Source organism: Aotus nancymaae, unplaced genomic scaffold, assembly GCF_030222135.1.
Source record: "Aotus nancymaae isolate 86718 unplaced genomic scaffold, 86718_ANA_hifiasm-v0.15.2.pri h1tg000003l, whole genome shotgun sequence".
NCBI lineage: Eukaryota > Metazoa > Chordata > Mammalia > Primates > Aotidae > Aotus > Aotus nancymaae.
In genome coordinates this window covers 37096360-37116673 of record NW_026988414.1, presented here as the reverse complement: position 1 = coordinate 37116673, position 20314 = coordinate 37096360, and the positions used below count along the sequence as shown (strand labels likewise).

The following is a 20314-nucleotide window of genomic DNA, read 5'->3' as shown; positions in this document are numbered from 1 at the left end:
AAAAAAAAAAAAAAAAAAAAGACTTGATCTGTATTATGCATTGTATGCCTATATCAAAATATCTCATGTACTCCATAAATATATACATCTACTATGTACCCATAAAAATTAAATATTAAAAAAAGATTTGGTCTTTCTCCACATCCCAGCTGTTTTTCCTCGTAACAAAACCAAGCTGGAAGTTTAAACCCATCTTTGAGACTGCAAAGCAGGGCCAAAGACGAAGGGGCCCTGGCCAGATGGCTTCCAAAGACCCTCCCCATCTATAAGTGATTTCTTAAGAAATTCCTGCTGTTGAACCTTTGACAGTCCCGGAGACCCTTCCTCTTCCGTTTTAAGTGTGTCCCTATCCTCCCAGCTGGGCTCTAAGGAAGAGGGGGGACAGCTGGAGCCCCAAGGGGCCCTAGGGGCTCCCCCTGAGGGTCTGTCCCTGGGAATGGAGCACGGGACCGGAACTCCTTCTGGCTGGAATGCTACACCGGCGAGGGAAAGCAGTCTACTAGGGAAGTACCTGGAGCTAGAGATGGGGAGAGAAATCACAGGTATTTGGTAAGATGAGTTGATAAACTAGAGGGTGTGGCGAGGGGGACCCTCGGAAGGTGTCTAGGTTCAGAAATCAGTCGGGAAGCTGCCCGGTTTTAGTGTTCAGGACTGAGGCCCTGGGCCAGAGGACGCGCCTCGGTGATGGAGGCGAGGTAAGAAGGTAAGAAAACGGAACGGCGGTACCGGAGAGAGAAGACAGAGGATCCGGGCTGGGGGGCTGGAAGGAAAACAAAAGTTCAAATCGTACCCCGCTTCTGTCACACATGAAAAATAAAATTGTTTTACAGAAACTCAATTTACAAACGACTGTTTGGGAGCAGTCATGTCACCCAATCCAGAAGGAGCCGGTACGCTGCGTTCCGCGAACCTGGGAGGCGACTGCGGGGAAGCGGCGTCTTCCTCATTGCGCGCGGTCACGGGCAATACTCCGGGGCGGCCCCGAAGCATCAGGACTACAACTCCCAGAATGCCGCGGCCCAGGCTGCAGCTCGCCTGCGCAGACGTCGTGGCAACTCCGCCCCTCGCCGGGCGGCGGCGCTGCAAGCTCAGTCCTAAGTGGGCGGAGGCGGCTAGCGAAGGGGGTCTGGGGCGGCCGGGTTCGCCGGGGACATTTGCGGGCTAGGTTGGGGGCGTTTGAGCCCTTGGCTCTTCCCAGTGGGTAGGCGGGACCCCAACCCCCGCCTCCTCCAGGGTAAAGCTCTCACGTCCACCTGGCGCGACGCTGAGCCATCTTCTGAAGCACCACAGTCCTCAGAACCCCACATCCCGCTGCCGGTGGTTCCCCGCATCCGGTGTCCGCCCCCCGCGAGGCCTCCTTCCCTCCCACGCAGCCTCAGCTCTCTGCCCTTAACCGCGACCTGGGCCTCTCCTGAGGAGGCCCAGGGTGGGGTCCTCAAAAGTCCAGGGACCCAGGGGCATTTGTGGGGTGTGTGGGGGAGCGGACTTTAGGGAAGGGTGGTTCTCTTCAAATTGGGACCACCAGGCCAGAATCAGGCCCACAAGTTCCTCCTCTGTGGCTTCTGTGGCACTCCAAGTGGGAAAGAGAGAAGCTTGGAAGTGAAAGCCTCGACTTCTTTCTTCAGCCCCTCAAATCTCTGAAAGATCTGACAAGCGGGGCCCGCCTCTACAGAGGCTTGGGGGAGATGGCCTAGACCTTGAAATATCCTAGAAGGGGTTTGACAGTTTGGGGCTTTTGCTAGAGAGATGGATCACAGATGGGTTGCAAGAAAGGTGGGAGGGGCAGCCAATGGACTAAGGAGTGGAGGGAGGGTGTGTGTGTGTGTGTGTGTGTGTGTGTGAGAGAGAGAGAGAGAGAGAGAGAGAGAGAGAGAGATTGCCAGGTAAGGGAGGTGATGAGCTGAACCAGTTTGGAGCTGTGCTGTATTATGATGATGAGGATTTGGGTTGGGGGTTGTTACAGGCTCTAACCAGAAAGCTGGAAGGTGTGATAGGTGGGCCTTTTTAAAAAACCCTAAATAGCTCTGTAATCCATCCCTCCTCTGCATCCCCACCGCCATGGCCACTATCCCCTCTCACTTAAATCTTGCAACAGCCTCTGAAAGGTGCCACCTGACTCCAGACTGCCGGCCACTAGATCAGCACAGCAGCCAGTGGAGTTAGAGCCTTTAGCTCCCTGTATTCATCCTCGCTTAAAAACCTTCAGTGACTCCCTTTCACCTCCCCTGCAGGATAAAGCCCAAGCTCCTTGGCATGACTTACGGGCACAGTGTGATCTGGCTTCTGTCTGCCCCTCCAGCCTCATCCTGCCATTGCCCCCATCTCACTCCACCCTCCAGCCGTGCCTAATGTCCTTCTGCCAGGTCCTCTGAATAAGCCTCTCCTTTGCCTGTGGCTCCCTCTGCCTTGGAGCATTTTCTGTCTTTGGCCTCTCCTGGCAAACTTCTACTGTGTGTCATGTCTCTGCTTAGAAATCACTTCACCGGTGAGCTCCCACAGATGATCCTATGTTTCTCTTATTTTAATAATGCCTAGCATTATTGAGAATGTATTGTCTAAGTGCCTTACAAATGGTAAGTCATTTAGCCTCTCAACAACCTTGTTTTGAAGTAAACACCAATAATATCCTCCCAATCTTACAGATTCAGAAACTGAGGCCCAGTTGCCCAAGAACACACAGCTGGTAAGTGGTAGGCATGGAATTTGAATGCAGGCTGTCCAGCTCCTGAGCCCAGAGTCCTAATCTCTGTGCCAACCAGCTGACTGTATGGGACAGGAGGCTGGGGCATGTATGTAGCATGCTGTATGGGGTAGGAGGCTGGGGTTAAGAATCAGCAGATGATGGGTAGACAGGCAGAACAAATTGGATGGGCATTAAAATGAAAGGGGTGACAAGCAATACTGTTGCCGAGACTGCAGGTGACAACTGAGAGAGTGAAGGCCGGGTGTGGTGGCTCACGCCTGTAATCCCAGCACTTGGGGAGGCCAGGGTGGGAGAGAGTGAGTGGAGATGGACTGCTGCCATGGTGATGGGGTAAGGAGAGGGTCTCTGGGGGTATACGATGACTAAGTGCAGATAAGGCTACTGATGTCAAAACAGGGGTATAACAGGGGACTCATGGCAGACAGGGGGAGGTCAGGTGGGGGACTTGATGAAGGAGCCAAGTTGGCAGGTCGTGGTGGTGGTGGCAATTATAGAGGTGAAGGGGAGAGTAGCTCAGTGATGTCAGCTTGTAGCCCCCAGGGGGAATGTGGTGGCTCTGAGTGCAGATTCCAGGGATGTTCTAGCAGCAGCAAGAGCAGCTGAGGAGCTGGGCTCCAGCCCTCAACCCTAGGACCCACCTCTGCAGCGTTGATGCCACAGCCCCTCTTGGCCCTTCATCCCCCGCTAGGCACCCAAAGAAACAGCTCCATGCAGACAGCAAGGTTCACACTCTCATTTGCGGGGCCCTTTGCAGGTCTTCAACCTTCTAGGTAAAAATCTAAACACTTTTTGAAAAGTTTTATTTGAACACTTGGGGACAAGACAGAGACAGCAGGATGGAGACTATTCTCCTGCCAGGGTTCTCAGGTCAAAAGCCAGGCTCGGTCTCTCTGATCTCTGAGTTCCAGGTCCCTTCCAGTCTGTGGGTTCCCAAGGAATATACCCACCCACCTACTGTCAGGCTCTTACCCCCTCCCCCACTGCCCACTTCCTGTGCCTGAGGAGGCACTGAGGCGTGGGGGTAGACTATGAGGGAGTGGGGGTGGGGAGGATCTGGTCAAACTCCAGAAGAAGGAAGTGAGAACCTGGAGTTTGGGGCCTAAGAGGAACAGATAGAAAAAAGAAATGAGGACAGGGCTACTGTCTTTGCCTCCTCCATCATGAAAGCTTTGCCCTGAGATGTCTCCCTCGAAGCTCAGATAGGAAGTCCAGGGTAGCTCACATCCTGTGACTTGGCAATGGCACCCGACTTTGGGGCTGGTTGGGAAACAGTCATGTCCCTGCTACTGGGGGCTGGGGCAGTGCATGTCCCGCTGTGCCAGGCCCTCCATCTCAGCTGGCTGCAGGCTGGCTGTTGGCATAGGCCTGATCGGGGAAGGAAGCCCGGGCCCTGCGGGTCTGGGCACACACAGAGGCATAGAGCTCCGGCTCAGGGCCCGAGGCCTGGGGCTTTGGCTCAGAGTCCAGCACCACCTCCGAGTACTTGATGGGGGTCCCAGGGCCAGGGATCCGGCCCTGAGGAGGCCGCAGCTGCAGGCTGGTATAACACATCACCTCCTCTGCAGCCTGGAGATGCAAGGCTGTTAGAAGTTCACTGGACCCTCGGAAAAGCCGGAAAGCCACCCATTTCCTTCCCTCCCTTTTTCTCCAGCCATAGCTGACTCACCCTGGCAGGGCCTCCAGGAGTTGGATCTTGCTGGTTTGGCCCTGGGTCTTGAGACAGCCGTCCTGGGACAGGGAGCAGGAATCTGGTCAACAACTTGTCCATCCTCCTACATGTCCCCATCCCACCCACCCAGGACCTGGTCTCTGTGCCCCTCCTCTCTGCCAGCTCCCTACCTGTCTGTAGATAATGCAGGTTCCCGTACAGCGGGACCTCTTCCACAGACCCTCCAGAGCTGCAACACAGTTTAAGAGATGAGTGGGGACTTCTTGGTAAGAGAGAACTCTCAGTCAACCCATCCCTGTTGTCCCTTACCCACCATCCCTGCCCCGGATGGCTCTTGCTCCGGCGCCTGGTCCACTGGGACAAGTGTGCAGCCAGTGAGATGAGAAACAGGAGCGTCACAGCCCATAAGAGGACCCACATTCCCCAGGCCTGGGTTATGGAGGGGATTCCTGTGGATGTGAAAGGAAGTGGGGGTATAACTGCCCAGCCCAACCCCCAGGGCCCAGCAAGTGGGACCTGGGGCCACATGACCCCTCCCACCCAGCCCCCGCCCAGCCCAGCTCACCCTGCGCAAGTAGATTCAGGCAGGTGCAGTTGTCACCTCTGCTCATGGCTGCTGATGTGAGAGTCCACAAGCACACTGCTCTGAGCCGAGGGTCAGCCTGGCTCATGGCCTGCCCGCTTCCACAGCCCTCCTCACTCCCACCCCTCCTCAGGCCTGGCCCCCACAGCTCAGCATCCCCAATACTGGTGGTGGCAAAGTCTCTGGTTTCCGGGGAGGAAGGGGGAGGGGAGGGATGAGCAAAAGAACAAAGACCCCGCCCTGTGCCTGCACCTGCGCCACTCCTGCAGCTCCTGAGCTTCCCCCACCCTTATTGCCTGTGCCCTGTGCCCCCTTGAGAAGACAAGCGGGCCTGTGGGTAATGTGCCACGGGCAGTTGAGCCCCTGGGGACTCGGGGAGGCGGGGCAGAAGTGGCGTGAGGCAGGACCAACAAGGATAGGAATGCCCCTTCTGCTCCAGGATGCCTACCTTCCTCCCCAACTCTGTGTCCTGGAAGAAAGATGTATTCCTCAATGAGCATGGTATAAAGTAGAAGGGTCGTGGAGAGCTTCCTGGTACCTCTAATCCCATCACACCCTAAGGCTTATCTGAGAGGATATGTGTTTAGATGATGCTTGTTATTGTTTCATTGGGTTGGGGGCATTATAATTTGAGGGACACCCCCAAACCTCCTCTTTCAACCCACTTCATCCAAACTGTCCATAAGAACTGTCACTCTCAATAATTAATTGCATTTTAAAACTCTCTGCCCTAGGACTGTCCTGGGAAACTGAGCCCTGTCTTTGCACATGTTCACTTCAGGGGATAGTTACGGCAGTTATCTCTAGGTAACTGCCATACCTAGAGATAACTCCATCACATACCAGGCTATTGATGTAGGAAGAAGAGAAGGATTTTAAGTTCCAAATATAAACATGAGACCAGAAGTCAGAGATACCTTTTGTCTAACCCATACAACATTTTTTTTAAGTTTGAAATGAGTGCAGTGCCATGCCAACAATGGGGATGGCAGAAGTCCTGCCCCTTGAGTTGCAGGTGGTAAGAGGGTGCAGAGGTGTCTGTAGAGAATTTAAAAAATAAAAATCAGTCCTCTTCTTATCACCATATTCCAGAAATTCTGAAAAAAAAATCAGTGATTAAATTCTCCTTCCTGAAAAATATTTTATACATGTAAGTTTTATTTTATGTTTTGAGAGACAGAGTCTTATTCTGTCTCCCAGGTTAGAGTGCAGTAGCACAACTCAGCTCACTGCAGCCTTGACAACCTCCTGGGCTCAAGTGATTCTCGAACCTCAGCCTCCTGAGCAGCTAGGACTACAGGCATGTGCCACCACACACAGCCCTGTTCATTTTTTGTAGAGATGGGGTCTCCCTTTGTTGCCAGGCTGGTCTCAACTCATGGCCTCAAGCAACCTTCCCACCTTGGTCTCCCAAAGTGCTGGGATTACAGGCATGAGCCTCCGTGCCCAGCCCACATCTAAGTTTTAAATTGCTGTGGTCGATCAGGTGCAGTGACTCATTTCCTGTAATACCAGCATTTTGGAGATCAAGGCAGCAGGAAGATCACTTGAGGCCGGGAGTACAAAACCAGTCTGGGGAATATAGTGAGACCCTCCATCTCTACCAAAAACAAACAAACAAAAATAGTAGTAAACAGCCTGTAGTCCTAGCTACTCAGGAGGCTGAGGTGGGAGGATCACTTGAGCCCAGGAGTTGGAGGCTGCAGGAAGCTATGATTGTGCCATTGCACTTCGGCCTGGGTGACAAAGGAAGAGATCCTGTCTCTGCATTAGGTACACAAATACCATTGTGTTACAACTGCTTACAGTATTCAGTACAGTAACATGCTGTAGGCATTGGAGCCTAGGAACACCAGGTTATATCATATACCTTAGGTGTGTAATAGGCTGCACCATCTAGGTTTTTAAAGGACACTCTGATGTTTGCACAATGACAAAATTGCCTAGTGACTCATTTCTCAGAACATATCCCTGTTGTTAAGCAATGCATAACTGTTTTTGTGTTGACATGATTATATTTACAAAGTTCAAGGAAAGAAAATATTCACTGTCTGAATTTATTTTCTGGCCCTCATTATTCATTTCATAATTATCAATGAAAATAACTGTCACATAAATAATTTTTAAATTTTTTAAAATTTTTATTTATTTATTTATTTGAGATGGAGCCTCACTCTGTCACTCAGACTGGAGTGCACTGGCGCAATCTTGGCTTACTCGCCCAGGCTGGAGTGCAGTGGCGTGTCCGGCCTTAAAGCATTTTTTTAAATGAGCTACTTGAATAATAATTTGTTCTAGGCATGGTGCCTCATGCCTGCAATCCCAGCATGTTGGGAGGCTGCGTCAGAGGATTGCTTGAGCCCAGGAGTTTGAGACCAGCCTGGGCAACATGGCAAAACCCTGTCTTTAAAAAAATACAAAAAATTAGCAGGACGTGGTGGTGCACGCCTGTGGTCCCAGCTACTCGGGAGGCTGAGGTGGGAGGATTACTTGAGCCTGGGAGGTAGAGGTTTCAGTGAGCCAAGATCAAGCCTCTGCACTCCAGCCTGGGCAAAAGAATGAGACCCTGCCCCCACCAAAAAAGAAAGAAAACAAGAAAAATTTGGGTCTGGGCGTGGTGACTCATGCCTGTAATCCCTGCACTTTGGGATGCTGAGGTGGGCAAATCATCTGAGGTCAGGAGTTTGGGACCAGCCTGGTCAACATGGTGAAACCCCATCTCTACTAAAAATATAAAAATTAGCCGGGCATAGTGGTGTGTGTCTGTAATCCCAGCTGCTCGAGAGGCTGAGGCACAAGAATCACTTGAACCCAGGAGGTGGAGGTTGCAGGGAGCTAGGATCATGCTATTGCCTAGGCAACAGAGCAAGACTCCATCTCGAAAAGAAAAAAGAGAGAGAGAGAAAGAAAAGAAAAAAGAAAAATTTGGGCCAGGTGCAATGGCTGACACCTGTAATCACAACACTTTGAGAGGCTGAGGTGGGAGGATAGCTTGGGCCCAGGAGTTTGAGACCAGCCTAGCCAACATAGTAAGACTCCCATCTCTGCAAAAAATAAAAAATTAGTGAGACGTGGTGGCGTGCTTGCCTGTAGTCACAGCTACTTGAGAGGCTGAGGTGAGAAGACTGCTTGAGCCTGGGAGATAGAGGCAGCGGTAAGCCATGATTGCACCACTGCACTCCAGCCTGGGCAACAGAGTGAGACCTTGTCTCAAAAATAAATAAATAAATTAAATAAATAAAAGAAGGAAAGAAAAGAAAAGAGAAAAGAAAGAAAAATGTTCTTTAAAAATGATCCAGGCCAGGCAAGGTGGCTCACACTTGTAATCCCAGCACTTTGGGAGGCTGAGGCAGGCAGATTGCTTGAGGCCAGAAGTTCAAGGCCCGCCTGGGAAACACCCAGTCTCAAAACATAAACACACACACACACACACACACACACACACACAAATTAGCTGGCCATGGTGGTGTGCACTTGCAGTCCCAGGTACTCAGAAGGCTGATCCAAGAAGGTCGAGGCTTCTTAGATCAGCCCATACAGCATTTTTGTGAGGGCTCACCACTGCACTCCTGACTGGGCAACAGAGGGAGACTCTGTCTTTAAAAAAACACCAAAATATCCACTTGGTGTCAAATATGCTAAGTATGCCACTGATTCCTTGTCAACAGTTAAAAATTGGGAGATTTCAAATTTTTTAAATCTTGATTTGTTGATTCCTTTGAAAAAAGATTTGGCAATAGTGCCCTGAGTTCTCTAAAGGCAATAATCAGTTGGGGACCACTTATTATACCTTACCTGAACCCCTTATTTACAATGACTATGCCAACTGGCTTAGATTCCAGGTATTACCCTGCTCTGTGTACCCAGGCTGTCACTGGGTCCTCAGGTAGACACTGGTCCCGACCAGCCATTTTAGCATCAGGGACAGGTTTTGTGGAAGACAATTTTTCCATGCACAAGATGTGGGAGGAGAGAATGGTTTGGAATGAAACTGTTCCACCTCAGATCATCAGGCATTAGTGTTTTGTTTTGTTTTGGTTTTGACAGGGTCTCGCTCTGTCACCCAGGCTGGAGTGTAGTGGCAACATCTTGGCTCACTGCAACTTCCGCCTCTTGGGTTCAAGCAATTCTCGCGCCTCAGCCTCCCAAGTAGCTAGGATTACAGGTGCTTGCCACCACACCCAGCTAATTTTTGTATTTTTAGTAGAGACGGGGTTTTCTTTACCATGTTGGCCAGGCTGGTCTTGAACTCCTGGCCTCAAGAGGTCTGTCCATCTTGGCCTCCCAAAGTGCTGGGATTACAGGCATCAGCCACTGTGCCTGGCCTAGTATTCTCATAAGGAGCCCACAACCTGTATCCTGTTCATGCACAATTCACAATAGAGTTCGTGGTTCTATGAGAATCTAATGCTTCGCTGATCTGACAGGAGGCGGAGCTCAGGAGGTAATGCCAGGATGGGGAATGGCTTTAAATACAGATGAAGCTTCCCTTGTGCCTCCTGCTCACCTCCTGCTGTGCGGACCAGTTCCTAACAGGTTATGAGCCGTGGCCTGGAGGTTGGGGACCCTTGAGCTAGACTACGACAACTCCCCTTGGTGAGGGTTTCTACCTTATTGCTTTTCCTCCTCCTTTCTGGAAAAACAAGAAGACACACCCATATCTCATTTATCTTATTTATTTATTTATTTTGAGATGGAGTCTTGCTCTGTCACCGAGGCTGGAGTGCAGTGGTTTGATCTCTGCTCACTGCAACTTCTGCCTCCTGGATTCAAGCTATTCTCATGCCTCAGCCTTACGAGTAGCTGGGATTATGGGCTGTGTGTGCGTTGGTCACCACAACTGGCTAATTTTTTTTTGTTTTGAGGTAGTGTCTCTCTCATTTGCCCAGGCTGAAGTGCAGTGGTGCAATATTGGCTCACTGCAACCTCCACCTCCCATGTTCAAGTGATTTTCCTGTCTCAGCCTCCCAAATAGCTGGGATTACAAATTTTGTATTCTTAATAGAGCTGGGGTTTCACCATGTTGGCCAGGCTGATCTTGAACTCTTGACCTCAGGTGATCCGCCAGTCTTGGCCTCCCAAAGTGCTGGGATTACAGGCCTGAGCCACCAATCTTGGCTTCATTCATTTAACACACACGATGTACTGACTGCCTGTTTGTATGCCAGGCTCTGGAGATAAAAATGTGAATGGAACTTGGTTTCATGTCAGAGAGCTCTTGATCTAGCTAGACAGACGACCCAGTGTGTATCCCAATTAAAAGACCATGAAAGACTCTGTGGAACATTAAGAGATTGTGGAACAGAAGGAGGAATATCTGCCTGCCTGGCAAAGTCATGGAAGGCAAAGATGGGGAAAGGCTGTTAGACAGAAGGTGTAGAGAGAGGCAGAAAACTGATGAAATCTCCAGGCTGCCTCTTACCTGATTAATATAGTACTTAACCTTCCTGAATTGTAGTTTCCTCATTGTTTTAAAGAGCTTAATTATATTACCCTTTGGGGTCATTTCAACCATACATTAATTTCATTCAACAAAGATTAATTGAATGCCTGCTGTTGCTAGATGCCAGGTGCTGTTCTAGGCTTTGGGAGTAAAATGGTAAAGAAAAAAAGATAGGTGGCTCCCGCCTTCGTGGAATTTAGGACCGGCCTAACTCTAGGGTCCCCAACCCCTGGCCACAGACCAGCACCAGTCTGTGGCCTGTTAGGCTCCTGGGTCACATAGCAGGAGTTGGGCGATGGGCCAACAATCATTACCGCCTGGGCTCCGCCGCCTGTCAGTTGACCACGGCATTAGATTATCTTAGGAGCGCGAACCATATTGTGAACTGCACATGGAAGGGATCTAGGTTGCGCGCTCCCTTTGAGAATCTAATACTTCATGATCTCAGGTGGAACAGTTTCATCCGGAAAGCATCCCTCCACCACGAAACCGGTCCCTGATGCCAAAAAGATTGGGGACTGCTTGTCTAGTGGTATTGAAGAAAGTGAAATAGCGGCACTAAGGAATAAATCAGAAGTTGAATTAAGGGTTCTGAATGACGGAAACACACTTGAGCTGAGAGCGGAAGGTTGTATAGAAGCCAACTGTGCAGAAAGGGAATGCGGCGGCGTTAGAGAGAGAGTTAATATAATTTCGACCGTCTGGCTTATAGTAGCAGCTCAAGTTAAAAAATCATTAGAATCCGGCGTAGTGGCACGTGCCTGTAATGTCAGTTACCTGGCAGGCTGAAGCCAGAGGATCCCTGGAACCCAGAAGTTTAAGACCAGCTTGGGCAAGAGAGCGACCCGTCGTTTAAAAAAAACACACTAATATGTAGGAACAGTTCTGAGTATTTTACTCGAGTGATCCCATTTAATCATCATACCTCTTGAAGTACGTGCTTATCTCCATTCCTCAGAGTGGACAAGAAGGCACGGAGAGAGAGAAGTCTTTCCCAAGGTCACTGTTCTTGAGCAGGGGAGGCAGAATTCCAGCCTAAGCAGAGTCCATACGTTGTGTACCAGCTACACAATGAATAACGGCTACTACGGCGTTTGCCCGATGGAGAGGGCAGTAGAAGAGGAGGCTGTTTTAGGAATGCTCCATATTTGAAAAGTAATGAGCACAAGGACTTCATAGCAAGGCCAAGAACAGCCTGAAGCTGCCCACGCATAAAAAGCAGCCGCGCTGAACTGGCGCGGTATCACGCCTGTAATCCCAGCACTTTGGGAGGGCGAGGCGGACTGATCGCTTGACACCAGGAGTTCGAGACCAACCTGGGCAACATGGTGAGAACCAGTCTCTACAAAAAATACAAAAATTAGTGTAATCCCAGCACTTTGGGAGGCCGAGGCAGGCTGATCACGAGGTCAGGAGTTGGAGACCAGTCTGGCCAACATAGTGAAACCCCCATCTCTTCTAAAAATACAAAAAAATTAGACGGGTGTAGTGGTGTGTGCCCGTAATCCCAGCTACTCCGTAGGCTGAGGCAGGACAATCGCCTGAACCCGGGAGACGGAGGTTGCAGTGAGCCGAGGTCTCGCCTTTGCACTCAGTACGAGTGCAAAGTACTCGCACTCCGCCTCAAAAAAAAAAAAATAGCCAAGCATAATGGCGCTAACCAGCTACTCTGGAGCCTGCCATACTTCATACATGCAGCGTGAGACCCTGCTTCAGGGACAAAAACCGCCGCGCTGAGAATGAGCCCCGTGTGGTTGGTGCGCCGAAACGCACTGCCTGCGTAACTAGAGTAGCTGACGGACGACGCCCCCGCACCACGCCGCTCAGCGGGACGTGCTTCTTGGCGGACTTTACAGTGGGAAGCGGGGAAAGTCTACGTGCCTTGGCACGCGGCACTCTCTGCCCCAGGTCCGGGGACTTTCCCCTAGGCAGGAAAGAGGAACAAGTCCCCAGCGTGTAGCCTAGGATACAGGCCTTCAGCACAACGTATGTTCACGAGCTCACGCGATAGCATTTTATAGACCTAAAAGGAACTTTATTTTAAGATTAGGGTGAGAAAGTTGGTGGCGTGAGATAGAAAAGCAAACCAATTTTGGGTATACTTTTCTAAGACTATAGGTTTCTAGAGGCATTGTGGCTAGCAGAAGAGCTACTAGATAAGAAATGAGCAAAGGGAGGAAAGCTAGAATATCTTATGCAAATATAGTCTTGCCCCGCCCTACGGGGGGTGGGCGTGGCCTCCCTGGAAGGCCCGAAGCGGGCCTAGTCGGTGCGCGTGCGCACTGAGGCGGCCGGCCAACACGGGACAGTCTCCGCACCGCCTTCTTCCTGATCCCTCTACCCTTGGGCTGGTCATGGCGGGCGCGGTCTCGCTCTTGAGTGTTGTGGGGCTGCTCCTAGTGTCTGCGTTGCCCGGGGTTCTCGGAGACCGCGCCAACCCCGACCTCCGGGTACACCCAGGTACCAGCGAGGGCTGCTGGAAGAGGGCTGGGACTGTGCACGGGTCCCAGGCCCCAGCTCAGCTGACTCGCCTCTGTCCTCCCTCCGCAGGGAACGCAGCCCACCTCGGCTCTGGGGCCACAGGACCCCGGCGGCCGCCGCTCAAGGACCAGCGCGAGCGGGCCCGGGCCGGGTCGCTGCCTCTGGGGGCGCTGTACACCGCAGCCGTCGTGGCTTTTGTGCTGTACAAGTGTTTGCAGGTGGGGACCGCCGGGGGTGGGGGTGCCCTGAGCGCGAATCTCCCACTGGGGAGCCAGGGTACCAAGAACAAGACACAGCTTCCCTGTCTGTAAAATGAAGACAATAGTCCGTTGGTCCTCCAACATTATGGGGTTATTTTGAGGATCCAGGGGTGTAACGGATGTGAAGAGCGTGTAGTGAACTGTAAATAAATAACGACCATCACATTTAGTTCTCCCACAATCCAGTGAAGCCTAGTCACTAGCTCGAGGGCACCCAGCGCTGGCAACTGCTAAAGCTGGGATTTGAACCCAGCTAGCAGTGTCCATGCTACAACAGTGGGGCCAACTTTGGCACAGGAGGTTGGTTGCTGCAGCCAGTGTTTCTAGAGTTCAAGACATCAGGTGGTCTCATGTTCTCCTTGGGAAGGAGGCCCTGAAATGTGAGTTGACAGTACATTTTGAAAAGTAGTACCTTCCAGGGCTGTATGTATCTTTAGCCCTGACCCTGTTACGTACTTGCATTATAAAATACAACCGATGGAACCAGTTTAGATGTATGAAACTAGAAGAGACAGCTAGTAATGACCCCAGGTAGATATGACAGGCTAGGATGAATGACTGAATTGAATGAAGAACTTTGAGAAGGATAGACTAGTAAATTCTGTTCTTGGACCCTAGTACAATCTGGAAGAAACATAACATAGCAGTAGCTCTTATGAAAGAGACTTAGGCATTCCAGTTGACTAAGAAATTCACTGTGGGATGTGACAACCCACTTCCCAAATCAGGGCTGGGAACATGGCACTGTGTTTCACCTGCCCATCAGAACGACCCTGGAGAATTGTATTCTTCTCAGGGCACTGCTTTAAAAGTACTACAAGTTCAGGAAATAACCAGAGAAAACCACAGGCAGTGAGCACTGACTGAAAAGACTGAAGTTATTAAACCAGAAAAAACTTAGGAAAGGGGGTGAGGGTGTGACCATTGTCTTCAAATTCCTGAGGGGCTGTCATGTTGAGAAGACATTATTTTGGAAGGCTCCAGTCAGCCCTATGGAAAGAAGATACATGAAGGACAAATTTTGGCTTTGTGTATGAACTGTCTAACCACCAGAGTTTTTTTTTTTTTTTTTTTTTTTTTTTTTGGAGATGTAGGAGTCTGGCTTTGTTGCCCCAGGAATGCAATGGCATGATCTCGGCTTACTCCCAGGTTCAAGCAATTCTCCTGTCTCAGCCTCCCAAGTAGCTGTAATTATAGGCATGTACCACCATGTCCGGCGTACCACCATGTCCGGCTAATTTTTGTATTTTTAGTAGAGACAGGGTTTCACCATGTTGGCCAGGCTGGTGTCAAGCTCCTGACCTTAAGTGATCTACCTGTCTCAGCCTCCCAAAGTGCTGGGATTACAGGTGTGAGCCACCACGCCAAGCCACCAGAACTATTTTCAAACCAGAGAGAGTTGCTCATTCCTGGAGGTGTTTCAGCAAACTGAATGACCATGTGTGGGACATAGGACATGTTGTTTCATGTGCTAGGTGAGGAGCTAGACTCAGATTGTGATTCTGAGGTAAAAACCCAATCACTGTCTCCATTTCAAATTACACTCTCTCCTGGCTGGCTGCAGAGACTGAGGTGATGGAGCTGAACCTTGTTGCTTCAGTACTGCCCTTTCCTTCTTCCACAACAGGGGAAAAATGAAACTACAGTTCTCCACGAGGAGGCAGGCAAGCAGCAGCCACTGCAGTCAGGTGGGTTCAGCAGAAGTCTGTACTTGATAGGGGGAGATTAGGGGACACCATAAGATATGTAACCACTTCTTCCCCCCTTTCTCCATTATCCCCAGAGCAACAGCTGGCCCAGTTGACACAACAGCTGGCCCAGACAGAGCAGCACCTGAACAACCTGATGGCCCAGCTGGACCCCCTTTTTGAGCGGTGAGGAGAGCAATGATTCAATGAATTTTGGGGGAATTTGTGGCAGGAGGGAGGAATGGGGACATAAGTTGGGCAGCCACTGAGTGGACATTTCTTCAGTGTGACTACTCTGGCTGGAGCCCAGCAGGAGCTTCTGAACATGAAGCTACAGACCATCCATGAGCTGCTGCAAGAGAGCAAGCCAGACAAGGGTATGGAGGCTTCAGAATCAGGTGAAGGCTTGGGAGGTGAGCCTGCTGGAGGTGGAGACAAACTCTCTGAAACTGGAACATTCCTGATCTCTCCCCACACAGAGGCCAGCAGACCTCTTCATGAGGACTTTTGTTTAAAGGAGGATGAGGAGGAGGCTGGTGACAGTCAGGCCTGGGAGGAGCCCATAAACTGGAGCACAGAGACATGGAACCTAGCTACTTCCCGGGAAGTGGAGCAGGGGCTGCGGAGAAGGTGCAGCCAGGCTATGACAAAGGACCCCAGTCACAGCCCTGGCAGGGAAGGAGGGACGACAGCTGAAGGCTGAGTAAAACAAAATCTGTTTTTGTGATGGGATGCTCCTGTGTGTTTTTTCCATCCTAGCTGGTTGTACATACCCATACTAGGTGCCTAAGGACAACTGGGCCCTCTTGAAAAGCTGCCCTTATTAGGAAAAAAAGAGGCTGCCTTCCAGTGTGAGAGCAGAGAAGATAGAGGGAGCTCCAGCTCTTTTCCTTGTATTCCTGAGGCCACCAGCATGCCAGTGTTCAGGGCCCAAAAATCCCTTTTCTCATAGCAAAACTGAAATAGAAAGGTCTTTCCAAAAAAAAAAAAAAAAAAAAAACAACTTTACTTAAATCCAGTGGAAAAATAAATGATAGAAACTGTACACAACATAAAAATAGCCACATTTACAAGGTGCAACCTTCATAAATGACTGGCCATGGACACAGCACAGAGCTTATCAGTCCCAGATCCCCTCTCTGTGTTAGGGGCTGGTTCAGCTGAGGTTCAGTTGGGTCGGACTTGGTTTCCTGATTCTTCTTTCTTTACAAAATTTATTCTTAATGATTTTTTTCTTAAATAGAGGCAGGGTCTCATTGACTGTGTTGCCCAGGCTAATCTTGAACTCCTGGGCTCAAGTGATCCTCCCACCTCAGCTTCCCAAAGTGCTGAGATTACAGGCATGAGCCACTACACCTGGCCGTGATTCTTAAGAGTTGGGTCAAATGACCTGGAGTAGCTTGGTCCAGGCAAACACAAAGTGACCTTTCTCAAATCATGAAGGGTTCTGTTTTGTCCAGTACTGAAGAAGATTCCTTTGTACTCCTGGCTGTGACCTATCCCTGAGGTATCCTGAGTTCTGGAATCTCTAAGATTCCTCTAGTTTTTCTGGCCACTGTGGAGAGACGACAGTCAGTTCAGGCCTTGGCATGAGTGCTCTATTCAGACAAAATCATCTGTGGGGTTGGTGGGTGTTGGGGGGGGCGGTGCCAGACCAATGTAGGGCATGAGACAAGAACTGCCTATTTCCTGCTTGTAGGCCTTATCACAGCACCCTTCCTGGGGGAAGACATAACTTACTTGATAGCCCAAGTCAGACTGTGGTACCAGCATGACAACTCTTCCTGGTCTGTGGACATAAGCAGTAGCTTCTCATGAGGGAAGGACAGCTAGGGAGAGACCACCTCTTAGTGCATGGCTCAGAAAGGTCCAGGCTAAAGCTGAAGCCCTTGCTGTTTCCATGGAGGGAATTTGGGGATGAGACAATGACTAGGTATGAAGCACAAGTCCCAGCTATCCTCTCTCAATGTAGATGGCTCTGTTCCTTTGAAAAGGGACCCTGACCAGGGAGATAAACCAGCCCATAAGCATCTGAGACATATTTTGGGCCTAGGGTTCCTACCTATTACTTACACTGAGCAACCCACCACAAGGGCCTCCTGAGTGGCCAAAGACCCTGCGGAGTTGACACTGGGCCATGGGGTAGAGGGCCTTGCAGGCAAAGGTGCCACTCTGCATCAGGTGCAGTGGAGGTCGAGGCTTGGCCATGAGGAGCACATCAGTGAAGAGGAAGAACATGCGGGGCCGAGGCTCCCCATGGAGAGGCACCACCAACAGCCAGCCCTGGCGGAGGAACCAGCGCCCTGAGGGATGGGAGCACTGTTACCTTGGTGCTCCGGGATTCATGGGAATAAGAGGAAACAGAGGCTGAGAAAATAGGGAGTACGTGCTGGGTCAATAGAGGAAGAGGGTGAGTAAGAAAAGGGCAGCTGGTTGGCATTTTAAGAGTCAGATAAAAATAAAAAGGGCAGTTGAGGATTGAGGGGGAAGTAGGCAGGCTACCTGAGGTCAGCCCCTTTGCCTGGCGTCCACTGAGCAGAGCCTGGACACGCCGAAGGTGCTGGTCATTCTTCTGTTTCTGACCAATAGCGTGGACTCTCTGGGCAGTCTCACTTATCAGCCGGGCAGCCCCTGGAATAAGATCTCCCACCGTACTCCCCATATAACTGACTTTGAGTGGCATGGTGGTGAAAGAGGTTATTCTGGGAGGGAGCAGGGTCAGGGTATGACTTATTGAAGAAAAGGCAGAGCAGTAGGGACACTGTATATGTGCCAGTGGAAAACAGGGTCATACCAGACACTGTTGGAGGTCAGAATCAGAAAGGGATACAGGAGAGGAAGCCTCCAGCCTGTGTTGCAGAGGAGCAAGAACCTACGTGTGAGCTGTTGATGGTCAGGGCTGTTGGGACCTGTGTTTTCAGCCAAAGCAATGACGAGATTCTCATACCTGGAATTCAACAGTGGGAAGTCTGAGGGGAAGCAGAGCCAGGCAAAAGTCCCTCTGCTTGATGCGCAGCTCACCAGCTACCCATACTTCAATCGCAAGGCAGGAAAGATCTGCTTCTGGCTACTGTATCCCCTTCTTTCATCTGGGACTCAGAACCAGGGCTCACACCACACAGCCCTCTTCCATCCCACACTGAAGAGTCAATGGCAGACTAACCATAGTTCAGGAGGTCAGATTGGAAGATGAAAGTTTATCAACCCAAGGAGGATGCTACAGACAGCCTGGCTATAGCCCATAACTCAGGCTTAACCCAGGGACAGAAATTCTAAGCCAGGCCTGCCCATCTCTGAAAACTTTTCCAGAAAATGTGCCTCAGGCCCTACTACAGGCCCCCTCACTTTAATGTAAAGTTCCACGTTCCAGCTAAGGGCCTCAAGCTACAGACCCTGGGTGCTCCAATGGGCTCACATTTACTCTTGCAAAAGGTTTTTAGAAGCAGTTTGCCCCAGGAGAGAGGCAGGAGTTTGGGATAGACCCCAAGGCATCCCACAAAGCTGAGGGCAGCAGTCATACAGACTCAAAGAGAGAGGCAGCTGGAATCAAGGGAAGTTCACTCACTGCTGGAGCCGCTGAAGAGGCAGAGGGAGCAGGTCTTGGAGCTGAAGGCCCCCAAACTCAGGGCGGCCTTCCTGAAGGCACACAAACCTCCGGAAAGCTTTATTTTTCTTTAGCTGCTCCTGGAGTGAGGGAGAAAGGATTGGAAGCAGAGAGGAAGCCACTCCTTATATTGCATTCATCTGTATCCACATTCCCAGCCTTCAGTAAGCTGTGTGCTCCTGAAAGAAACCCTGTCTCCCTACAGGGAACTTGGCACAGAGCTGGGCACTCAGCGGGCTCTATAAATGCAGGAAATGTATGAAGCTTGGGTCTCCAGATGAAGGGGAAAGGTAAGGGGGGCAAGAGAGAAAGGGGAAACATTTGAGGTCATCTCCAGGTTACCTTCAGGGTAGTCTGGGACCTCTCTGAGTTGGCAGCAAATTGGTTATAGAGCTCCAGGTGGCGGCAGAAGCCCTCCAGCCCTTGGCCCCAATGTCCTTCTTCCAGGTAGGGAAGCAGCTCTCTGTGTGGGTGAGGACAGCAAAAGGGCAGCTCTAGAACCACTCAAGCACCACCTCATTTAGTTTTCATGAGAATTAATAGCACTAATAGTAGTGCTATGACCCCATTGTACAGATGGAGAACCAGGGCAGGCTAAGGCACTGAGCCAAGGCCACAGGTGAGGTAACTGGCGACTCCGAATAGAACCTGAATCTCTGACACCAAGCTCTGTGCACGGCCACAGGCCAGGGCTCTCCCTCCATTCCTCTCCCCGAGCCCCCTCCACTCACTGGCTGGCGCCGTAGATGAGCTCCCAGGATCCAAACAGGGCCTGGCGCTCAGGTGGTCGCAGGGTCCCCTTGGCTTTCAGGATCCGCAAAAAGTACTGCGGAAGGAGAGAATACTGACATCCTAGCCTGGAGGAAGAGGAGGCTAACGCCAAGCGCCCCTAGAAACCACAGAAGTCTGCCCAAGCTCCCTACATGCAGAGGGATAGTCCAAGACCACCCTACTCCGGGTTACCGACCTCGCAGAGACCCTCCCACACCCTGGAGTCCCTGTCCCATAATGGGAGTGTATGCCAGGTCCCCCACCGTGGCCACCAGCCCCAGCTGTTCTTGGTAGCGCCGTTCGGTCTCTAGTAGCTCCCGGGTGGTGCAGGCGCGTTTCCGCTCCCAGCGGGCACGCTGCTCTTGCACCGGGCACCGCGCGCCGGAGCACAGGATCTCCATGCCTGCCTGAGGGATCGATATTTCCGGCCGCAACCCGCGGCAAATTCAAATCCCAACAGCTCACGGGCGGGAGCCGCGGAGGCGGGACCGGGGAGGGCAGGGCGCAGGAAGGAGCATGCGCAGCGGCCGGACAGCCGGTGGGACGGCGCCACGTCGCTTCTGTCCAACCATAGCGCCAGGGCGGCGCTTTAGTTGCGCGGCGCCGTCCCGGGCAGGGCGGGGTGGGGCAGGTGTGAGGCCCTCCTCTGATTGGCACTAAGTTGGGGCAGCAGCCTGGACTTTGAGTCAGGAGACGGGCTGCAGATGCTGGCAGGAACTTAGTGTACTGTCTGGAGAACTGGGACGGGGGGCGATCATTACAGTACACATTGTGTTTTGGGCCCATGCCGGATGCTAGGGGGTCAGTTCTTCCTAGAATTGGCTAGGAAAATGTATAGCCATTTGAAGGAATGATATGAAAGTATTTAAAATGGTGTTGTAAAGAAGCTATCAATATGGGAAAACGCACAAAGTAAGTATATTGCTGAGAGGAAAAAAAGCAGGCTACAAAGGTGTATAATATGATCCCCTTTGTATATAATATATATAAAATGTTTGAAGGCGAAAGAATCAAAAGTTAACTGTGTGGTCGGGCGCGATGGCTCACACCTGTAATTCCAGCACTTTGGGAGGCAAAAGCAGGAGGAGGATCGCCTGAGCCCAGGACTTTG

At 51.1% G+C, this 20314-nt stretch overlaps 3 protein-coding genes and 1 long non-coding RNA gene across 11 annotated transcripts; 2 read left to right on the top strand and 2 right to left on the bottom strand.

The window, feature by feature from the left end:
- Nucleotides 1–371: 371 nt before the first annotated feature.
- Nucleotides 372–1605, top strand: LOC105724588 (uncharacterized). The gene is made up of 2 exons (XR_010344017.1): nt 372–542; nt 831–1605. It is a non-coding gene; the product is annotated as an uncharacterized LOC105724588 (long non-coding RNA).
- A 1865-nt stretch (nt 1606–3470) lies between these two features.
- On the bottom strand, nt 3471–12452 carry SIT1 (signaling threshold regulating transmembrane adaptor 1). Of its 4 annotated transcripts, none has more exons than XM_012463305.3 (5): nt 11325–12452; nt 4939–6053; nt 4544–4822; nt 4371–4432; nt 3471–4270 (listed from the first exon to the last, which is right to left on the bottom strand). In XM_012463305.3, the coding sequence occupies exons 2-5, from the start codon at nt 5042–5044 to the stop codon at nt 4037–4039; spliced, it is 681 nt and encodes a 226-aa protein (XP_012318728.1). In that variant the 5' UTR covers nt 5045–6053; nt 11325–12452; the 3' UTR covers nt 3471–4036. The 4 variants fall into 4 exon arrangements, with proteins under 4 accessions (XP_012318728.1, XP_012318730.1, XP_064236358.1 ...); XM_012463307.3 differs by lacking the exon at nt 11325–12452 and having other exon boundaries at nt 4544–4602; nt 4687–4822; nt 5405–6177; XM_064380288.1 differs by lacking the exon at nt 11325–12452 and having other exon boundaries at nt 4939–5523; nt 5874–6177.
- Nucleotides 12453–12668: 216 nt separating this feature from the next.
- Nucleotides 12669–15555, top strand: CCDC107 (coiled-coil domain containing 107). 2 transcript variants are annotated; one of them, XM_012463314.3, is made up of 6 exons: nt 12669–12859; nt 12950–13098; nt 14768–14828; nt 14924–15014; nt 15114–15205; nt 15308–15555. In XM_012463314.3, exons 1-6 carry the CDS (start codon nt 12754–12756, stop codon nt 15529–15531), a joined length of 723 nt encoding a protein of 240 aa, XP_012318737.2. In that variant the 5' UTR covers nt 12669–12753; the 3' UTR covers nt 15532–15555. The 2 variants fall into 2 exon arrangements, with proteins under 2 accessions (XP_012318737.2, XP_012318735.2); XM_012463312.2 differs by having other exon boundaries at nt 15114–15226.
- Nucleotides 13065–19646, bottom strand: ARHGEF39 (Rho guanine nucleotide exchange factor 39). Of its 4 annotated transcripts, none has more exons than XR_001109051.2 (9): nt 19467–19646; nt 19164–19258; nt 18775–18895; nt 18394–18512; nt 17705–17775; nt 17331–17459; nt 16916–17131; nt 16569–16657; nt 15814–16383 (listed from the first exon to the last, which is right to left on the bottom strand). XR_001109051.2 is itself a non-coding variant. In XM_012463308.2 (9 exons), the coding sequence occupies exons 1-9, from the start codon at nt 19602–19604 to the stop codon at nt 16368–16370; spliced, it is 1008 nt and encodes a 335-aa protein (XP_012318731.1). In that variant the 5' UTR covers nt 19605–19626; the 3' UTR covers nt 15814–16367. The 4 variants fall into 4 exon arrangements, 3 of the variants coding, with proteins under 3 accessions (XP_012318732.1, XP_012318731.1, XP_012318733.1); XM_012463308.2 differs by having other exon boundaries at nt 16902–17131; nt 19467–19626; XM_012463309.3 differs by lacking the exons at nt 15814–16383; nt 16569–16657 and adding an exon at nt 13065–14130 and having other exon boundaries at nt 16902–17131.
- Between the last annotated feature and the right edge of the window lie 668 nt (nt 19647–20314).